The sequence below is a fragment of the Megalopta genalis genome, chromosome 10 (assembly GCF_051020955.1).
Source record: "Megalopta genalis isolate 19385.01 chromosome 10, iyMegGena1_principal, whole genome shotgun sequence".
NCBI classification, from domain to species: domain Eukaryota; kingdom Metazoa; phylum Arthropoda; class Insecta; order Hymenoptera; family Halictidae; genus Megalopta; species Megalopta genalis.
The window spans coordinates 10,330,028-10,339,019 of NC_135022.1; the positions used below are offsets into that span (position 1 = coordinate 10,330,028).

General features: G+C 35.2%; 1 protein-coding gene and 1 long non-coding RNA gene across 6 annotated transcripts; both read left to right on the forward strand.

Moving 5' to 3' along the window:
• The first annotated feature begins 1,163 nt into the window (after positions 1 to 1,163).
• On the forward strand, positions 1,164 to 7,122 carry LOC117220191 (uncharacterized). 5 transcript variants are annotated; one of them, XM_033469923.2, is made up of 6 exons: positions 1,164 to 1,416; positions 2,067 to 2,108; positions 2,196 to 2,385; positions 4,332 to 4,428; positions 4,572 to 5,672; positions 5,751 to 7,122. In XM_033469923.2, the coding sequence occupies exons 3-6, from the start codon at positions 2,242 to 2,244 to the stop codon at positions 6,233 to 6,235; spliced, it is 1,827 nt and encodes a 608-aa protein (XP_033325814.2). In that variant the 5' UTR covers positions 1,164 to 1,416; positions 2,067 to 2,108; positions 2,196 to 2,241; the 3' UTR covers positions 6,236 to 7,122. The 5 variants fall into 5 exon arrangements, with proteins under 5 accessions (XP_033325814.2, XP_033325815.2, XP_033325813.2 ...); XM_033469924.2 differs by having other exon boundaries at positions 4,572 to 5,264; positions 5,427 to 7,122; XM_033469922.2 differs by having other exon boundaries at positions 4,572 to 5,060; positions 5,121 to 7,122.
• Positions 7,123 to 7,206: 84 nt separating this feature from the next.
• LOC143260125 (uncharacterized) lies at positions 7,207 to 8,196 on the forward strand. The gene is made up of 2 exons (XR_013034228.1): positions 7,207 to 7,611; positions 7,929 to 8,196. It is a non-coding gene; the product is annotated as an uncharacterized LOC143260125 (long non-coding RNA).
• Positions 8,197 to 8,992: the final 796 nt, after the last annotated feature.

Genomic DNA, 8,992 nt, shown 5'->3' on the forward strand with positions numbered 1-8,992 from the left:
GAATATTCTTCAGACGTTCTAAAGTAAAGGTGAACAGCGTTTTTTTTAAAAATATCACTGTTATGTAGTAAAAAAAATCCGGAAAGTTCTCGCTTCGTGACTTGTTCAATACTTCGAACTCGGCTCGAGTCCGTCCCGACCTTCTGTCAAAGCCTGGTGCTGCGGACTCTCTCGCGGACCCTCTCTCTCGCACCGTTACCTCTCATTGGCCAGTGTTTTTTGTTAATAACTCGTAAACAAAGCCGTGGATTGCATTTTCGCAAAGGAAAAAGTTACTTCAAATGACTTCAGCTACCCCTCATTTTCGGCTGTTAAAATAATTGTGGGACACCCTGTAGTTCTCCTACAATATACCATAGTACACCACCACCGATCACGAATACGAATTTCTAAAAGTATGCACTCTTTCAAGCTGTGTCTTTTTAATATACTCGATATAAAAGCTAAGGCCATAGCCAGTGTAACATAAACTACACACATCACCACATCCCAATTACAACAGCACAGTTATGTAACAGTTATAAATGAGATTTATTAAATAATCTGAAACATTAAATCTACTTAAAAGTGACGAATGTGTGTTACCCTGTAAGAATAACAGGTCTGAATTTATTTTGAGGTTTAACAATTTTTAGTACAATGGGTACTTGGGTTAAGAAATTTGTTCGATCATTTCCTATAATAGAGAGTCTTTATAATTTCAGCAATTTTAATACACAAAATGTGGGACATTTAATAAATGCTAGTCCACTGATTTTTTTAAATCTATAAGGTATATTGTTATCAGTATCTGTCGATATCAATAAATATTATGTTCATCTATGTCCCCTTAAAGCTATAACAATATAAATTGAATATCTAAGAACAAAAATTATTGCAACATATATCAATAATATTCCTAATGTATTCATCTTATTGATTATATGAAATTCAAAAATAATGTCTTTGGATTAAAAACAAGATAAAAATAGAAGAAAACTGAAACAATATCTGATCGTTACATTCACACAACGATGCATTCGCACTTACCTCACTACACACTGCATTTATAATTTGTATGTTTACACACCCATTCTGTTGTTCCTACTTGTGACATGTATTGGATTTAGGCTTTTCGTATCCTTGTGTGCGCGGCGAGAGTGTTTTGTTATTCTAAAACGTACTTACGTCCTTCTTCTTGGGGAAACCGTTGTACCGTGAGGACGTGTCGAAGATAATTGTTAAATATCCAATATCTGAAATAATTATCATAATCAGTATCGTAGATTATTTAAACAAACCTCCAACAGAACCGTCTCGTTTAAATCAACAATAACGAAAGAAAATTTGAAGTGAAATAATATAATCAAACACATAATATTTATAAATATAATAACTTATTTATTTCTGTATTGTGCAGTTTTTCGTGAATTTGTGGTAAATAATGACATTATTTCATTCCTAAATACTTGTGTTCTCACAAAATCAAATAAAATTATTTGATTTGGTCAAATAATTGTCCCGGGCATTCAATATTCGCTTCGTAACTTTTTCGAATAGTATGATACAATCCGAGCAGCACGTGTCTATAGAGATGTGGCTATTACTAGCAACGAAATCGTTGAGGATATATTAATAAATTAAATTAAACTCAATATACCGATACTAAAGTATTGTATATTGCTAAAATAGTTTGGAATTTTTCAATTGTTTCAGTATTTAGTGTTTCACGGATTCTGTGTTGACGTGCTCTCGGACTTGTTGCAATGAGAAATGCGCGGGAGATCAAATTTAAATCGAATGTGAACTGTATGGTAATATACAGTGTCGATTTTGAGATAATGCCCCATGAGAATCGAATTTATGGTATTTTCATACTTTCAAAGTTATACGAAATTGTTATAACAAATTATTATACTCATTATTATACCAAAATTCGACTAAGCTGATGGCGGGGATGTGCGTACGTGCACGTGATATTTAGTTTCATGGGATTCTCGTTTAATTGTTTGAGGAGGAAGTCTGCATTCTAAATGAGAGACTACTTGTAATATAAACGTAAATTTAAAACATTTTAATTTTTACAGGACTAGTTCTGGTACAGGAGATTAATATCGTAGGAACCTCGAGTGAGTACCAGCTATCCCAGGCTTGGACAAAGTGTTTGCTTTCATTTGTGACACAAAGTAACCGATTTTTCGTTTTATAAAAAACAGGAGCATTGGAATTGCTTGAAACGTGCGCTCAAAAAATGTTAGTAAAATGGGAAAGAAAAATGTTAATGCTGAACCAGTGAATGATGCCAGAAGCGACGAGAATAAATGTGAGAAACCGGTTCCCAATGTTGAAGAAAATTCTACAAAAAATGGAAAAATCAAAGATCATCCTGGTGAAGTTTTAACTAAGGTAAAGAGTCCAGTCGATGCACAGTTATTTTCTCCGTAGTGGTGAAAATTGCGGTTTTTTGACTGGAAGTCTTTTCTAAATGTTAAGATGTCCTGAATGATTTTAGATGTCAAAAGAACATTTAGTTCTGGATGTCTTTGAGATATCGTATATTTTAAATGCCAAAACAATGTCTATAGTTCCGGCGACCTAAACTCAATGTTTTAAAGAAGTCTTAAACATGTACTGAGGTGGGCTCTAAGATGAACGTCTTTAAGACATCATGTGCATTCTGGGTAGGAGGGTATTAGACTTCAAATCTTTTTAACGCGATTTAAATATTTTTTTCATTAACCATATTCTTATTCATTCTTCTACTGTATGATATGCTCACATGTTTTCATACACACAAAATGATTTCTTTTTAATGTCTGAATAATATTTTAAGGGAAACTATATGTATACACAAAAAGTAATAGTTGTACTATATACATAAAAAATGGTGATTATTAGCTCGCAGGTTCTTCCTTCGCTTACCATATTAATTGCAAAATTATAAAATTGTAAAAATAGTTTAGGAATAAGGATTTAAAGTACTAATAGTGTATTTTGGAAAGAACAAAAAATAGGAAATATAATGTGTTGATTACAAATTGAAAATGTAATTTCTGTCAATGGCACACAACACATTCTGTTCTTTCACTCGATTTTCTTTTTATAGGAAGATCGTTAGCGGGGTAAGGTCAAAGTACCTATTGTGATCCGCTGCTCAATTTTGACCCCTCGTTGAAACAGTAACACAAATAATACAATAAAAAATAGATAGTTAAATAACAATTAGCTCAAAAAAAATGTGTGAACCATTGAAAGATTTAAGACTCACACAAAAATATTAGACTTTTAGACTCTCTCTCTCTCTCTCTCTCTCTCTCTCTCTCTCTCTCTCTCTCTCTCTCTCCCTCCCTCTCCCTCTCTCTCTCTCTCTCTCTCTCTCTCTCCCTCTTATTAGACTTATATTATATTATATATATTATTAGACTTATAGATTCACATAAAAAATTTTAAAAAGTTCTTATTTTTTTGTTATTTCAAGCAATAACTATATTAAAAAAAAGTATTTTAGTAATTAGGGCATGGACGTGGGTATTGGGCATGGGCGAGTCACGTACCATGACTCGTCCCTCTCACACCTACGGGACACGAAAAACGATATGACATTGTTTCCTCTGTGCTCCACGCAGGGCTGTTCATGTTATTTGTAGTAATGTACACAGAGTAGTAGTAGTGGAGTAGTGGCTTGTGGCCATTGCCGAAATAACTCGCTCATGCCTGATCTAGTAGAATGATCGTTCTATCTCCTAAAAATAAATATAATTCATGTAGTCCACTTTTCAGAAAATTATCATTCTAAAGGTAAATATGTTTGTCCATCACTGTATAAAAAAAAGAATTATTCAGAACGATAACGTTGACAACACATTTCAAGCCCATAAAAATCGATGATGGATCTTATGATAGAATTAAAATTCCCCGAGTGCAACATTTTTTGTTTTTCAAAGATCCGTATTTTTGCGATTTCTTTTTTGGTTTTTAATTCTTTTGCTACTATAGCTTGCGAACGAAAAAGCTGTAAAAATTTTCTGATGCGTAGGGTTCCAGGGTTGAAAAGGTATAATAGATGCTCAAGGGGTTCAAAACTGTCCTTTAGTTGATTCAAACGGCTGCTATGCCATTCGATAGATTATAAAAAGAAAACGTTTTGTTCCAAGTTTTAACTCCCTATCGTGACTGGAGGGGTAGTTATTGGTTGTCCTTCGTTTCACTTTCTAAATGCCCGCATTGATTGTGAAAATAATGGTGACACGTCACGGCTGTCGAGATATTGAAAAAATTTTCCGAATTTTTCTATTAGGTGCGCCATGATTTAAAGGTCCATAGATGATCATAATATTTATTGATGTCGACAGATGCTGACAAGTAAGATAGTATGTGAAGATAACAATATGCCTGAAAGACTAGAACATCAGAATGATTTAGTATGTGAACAGAGGCTGCTCAGCAATGGTTAGTTATTTTCTTTTAAAGAAATTGAAAACTGACTTAAGGACGGAATAGCAATTAATACTCTAAATACAAGCGGCGAAACAGTTTTGAATATTGCACGTGAGAAAAATGATGAATGTTAATTACATTTCTTTCTGCATTAGGTTGTAAGACAGCATTAGATGCCGAATTTAAAGATAATGATAATAATTGCATGGCAGTTTTGCATACGGCTGCTAAATCTGGTCACGTAGACGCGATTCAATTTCTGATAAACGAAAAAGCGGTCTATTTTAATGTTAAAGACAATGCCGGCATGATAGTTTTGCATGCGGCTGCTGAATCTCGACAACAGGACACGGTTAAATTTCCGGTGGATGAAAAAGAGGTCGATTTTAATGCTAGAAACAATTGTGGCAGAACAGCTTTGCACGAGGCTGCTGCAGCTGGAAACTTGGAGACGGTTAAACTTCTGATAAATGAAAATGCGGTCGATTTTAATGCTAAAGACGACGATGGCATGTCAGTTTTGCATATAGCTGCTGAATCTGGTCATTTGGACATAGTCGAATTTCTGGCGTACGAAACAGAGATCGATTTTAATGCTACAGACAAATTTGGCATGACAGTGTTGCACCTGGCTGCCATCTCCGGTAATTTGGAGACGGTTCAATTTTTGCTAAATGAAAATGCGGTCGATTTTGAAATTGCAGACTATGATGGCAAGACAGTTTTGCACTGGGCTGCTGCCTCTGGTAACTTGGAGATGGTTGAATTTCTGATAAACGAAGAAGGTGTCGATTTTAACGCTAAAGACAAAGTTGGCATAACAGTTATGCACGGGGCTGCTATCTCTGGTAACTTGGAGATGATTAAATTTCTGATAAATGAAAAAGCGGTCGATTTTAATGCTACAGACGATCATGGCGTAACGGTTTTGCATGCGGCTGCCGAAGCTGGTCATTTGGACATGGTGAAATATCTGATCGATGAAAAAATGGTTGATTTTAATGTTACAGACATTGGTGGCACAACAATTCTGCACGCAGCTGCCAAATCTGGTCACTTGGACACTGTTAAATTTCTGATAAATGAAAAAGAGGTCGATTTTAATGCTAAAAACAAATCTGGCGTAACAGTTTTGCACAAAGCTGCTATCTCTGGTAACTTGATGATGATTAAATTTCTGATAGATGATAAAGCGACTGATTTTGAAACCAAAGACTATGACGGCAAAACAGTTTTGCACTGGGCTGCTCATTCTGGTAACTTAAAGATTGTAAAATTTCTTATAAATGAAAAAATGCTCGATTTTAATGCTAAAGACAAATCTGGCACAACAGTTTTACACAGGGCAGCTATGTCTGGTAACTTGAGGACGGTTCAATTTCTGATAAACGAGAAATCGGTCGATTTTAATTCTAGAAACTATGATGGCATGACAGTGTTGCATACGGCTGCTAAATCTGGTCACTTGAACGTGGTTAAATTTCTGATTGATGAAAAAGAAGTCGATTTTAATGCAAGAGACAATCATGGCAGAACAGTTTTACACGCGGCTGCTGACTCTGATAACCTGGAGACAGTTAAATTTCTGATTAATGAAAAAGAGGTTGATCTTAATGCTAGAGACAATCATGGTAGAACAGTTTTGCACACCGCTGCGAATTCTGGTAACCTGGGGATGGTTAAATTTCTTGTAAATGAAAAAGGTGTCGATTTTAACGCTAAGGACAAATTTGGCACGACAGTTTTACATATGGCTGCTAACTCTGATAACCTGGAGATAGTTGAATTTCTGAAAAATAAAAAAAGAGATCAATTTTAATGCTGAAGGCGATGACGGCAGAACAGTTTTGCATACAGCTGCTAAATCTGGTCACTTGGTGACACGGGTAAAGGAAGAAAAGGTCGATTTTAGTGCTGAAGATATCGATGACTGCTCATTTTTATAGTTGAATTCCAGAGAAATAGGGAAACTGTCGTCTACCAGAAGAAGCTTTAACATCATTAGTTACTTCAGCAAGTATTTGTAAGCTGAGAAATAGTAGCAGTTCTATTTCACACTCTTGTGTGACACGGTGTCACATGATGTTGTGTGAGGTGGAGATAGAATCAGGCAAGCAAAATATTGTGAAGATGGGAAAATGGCATGAAGTGAGAAAATATGGATCTTTTTAATAAGGCTGAATTTATAATAAATCAATGATCAAATGTGTTGTTTTAAGCAATATCTGAATAATCATCATGCTGCCAAAGAAGTGTTTCGTATAGGAATTATGTATTCTTCAGTGATCTTGACTTTGTAAAATTGACTTCACAATTTAGTAGCTGAAGGACTGCTTCAATTTACTATAACCATTACCTTTAGATGACTTTAAATTCAAAAACTTAGATACAATCAACAGAGACGGTATTATCGTTATATTGTTAGATTTGTCTACCAGTTTTATTAGTTTATTATGAATATGTAATTGGATTCAGAAATCATCAAATAATTTTCCATATTATCGTTTTTCTTAATCAAACCCGCATTTCCGAACTCAAGGTGATGCGAAGTCCAAAATATATGATATCATTTAACGAAAGTCAGGCTTGCCTTAAGTATTTTTTAGGGAAAACATAATTTGCTTTGTATTCAAAACATTTTGTTCACAGATTACTGGAAATGTCTAAAAAATGGTGGTTCATGTTAATAAATAAATTCTACATTTAGCATCGCAAGTTTTAATTTGAATAAACAATCTGAAAATACATGCTATGTATTTTTCGTCAGTTTTAATTTTTCTTTCACTTTGGCATACAGAATGGCTTTCTAAGGCTGGCTTCGGACGACCGGTTGGCGGTCGTTTGCCGTCGCGGCAATCTGTCGCCGAGAAAACAATCGACTACAGCTTTGTGTTCCGCGTTTTGCCAATACAGTAATTGATATGAAGTAATTCACACGAGACCGGCAATTTGGCGGCAAAGTCGCGGTTTATTAAAACAAGGGCGCACTAAAAAAAATGCAGACGTCCCACCAAAATCAAACGAGTCAGAAAAATGTATGCTTTTCAAGGTCGCGATGGGAAAAATCCCTTCCGGGAAAAACATAGCAAAGATGTTCAAGTGACGACCGAGGCTTTGGCAACTGTCACTTTACTGCCTGCACTGGAGTTCTGCTGCCAATGGTGTTCCTCACAAAAAGGGAAAGTATCGTTTAGGGTACGTCACAATGATATTATACAATTAAATGAAATCATTTTGATATGGCACCTTACCAATGTCACTGATAAAATATTTCACGAAACAATTTCTTATTAATTTTAATTGATTATAGCATTGCGAAACAAACTATCGCGGCTTGTCTGCTAAAAGTATTTAATTACTCAAAGTTACGAATGATTATTTCTTAAATGTTTTTTAATGAAAATTTGATTGCAATATCTCCAATGGTTCAAAAGTTATAAGAAAATATCATTGCATTTCTCCATCCGGAGAATATGTTTCTTTAAGTTGAGTTTCTTTTTCATTCCTAATAGAAAACACCGGTGGCTCCATCTCTCGCATTTGTCAAACAGCTACACATCTCTGGGTAATACCATTCCTGTAACAAAATCTGTACAGCTAGATAATCCGAAAAATCACGGGACTACACTCTAGCGCCCCTTAAGCAAAGGAACTTAGAATTAATAATGATAAAAATTTAAATAACTTGAGAACTAGTAAGTCATAATTAATATTTTTGGTTACAAAATGATTGCAGTGGCTTAGCCCGTCGAATCTACAATATATCTTACAAAGCCGTAACTATGAGAAGTTATTTTGAATAATAGATCCCCACTAGTATCGAAACGCACTCGCCTTCGATCGGGTAATCGCTGTAACTCTTTACGATATCTCTGTTTCCAACAATAAATAAAATCCTCCTGGTTTAGTTCGAATGTTTGGCTGCTAGATTGCGGAAGTATCTCGTTGCTTGCGAAATTCTGTGGAAAGCATAATTAGTTCAAATTATGCAATTCAAACGTATAGATTCGACGCAGTGTATCGCTACGAATATTTTAAGACTAAGAACATCTCCAGGTTTGGCCGCTAGATGACGCTTCGATGTCAGCGAAGAACTAATTTCTCGAAAAACCATAAATAGCTACGGTTGTAACTGCTTACGATATGAATGCAATGCTCAGGATCAGTAGTAATATAAAGCGCGAATGCAGCCGAATAAAAAAAAAGACCGGAATAAATCAACAAAACGAATCGTCAAAGATTAAATTACAGAAAAAATATTCCTACGCGATATAATTGTATACAATTTGCCTTTCAATAATTAAAACTACATCCTCTCTACGATAACCCATATGACGTTGAAGCGACGAGAAAAGGTAATTGTGAAGATTGTATTCGCAGCACGAATTCGTCTGATTTTTAATTAGACGCAACGTCTATTGTTTACCTGCAGATCCCTATCAGAACCAAAGAAATCGGATTAGAGGAGTCTGATGAAAAATTGGTAGTTGACGTTCTCCGAGTTCGACCATAAATAGATTGCCACGATCGCGGCAGGGGAATGTAATTTATAAGTCTGTCTTGTACGTATTTTTCT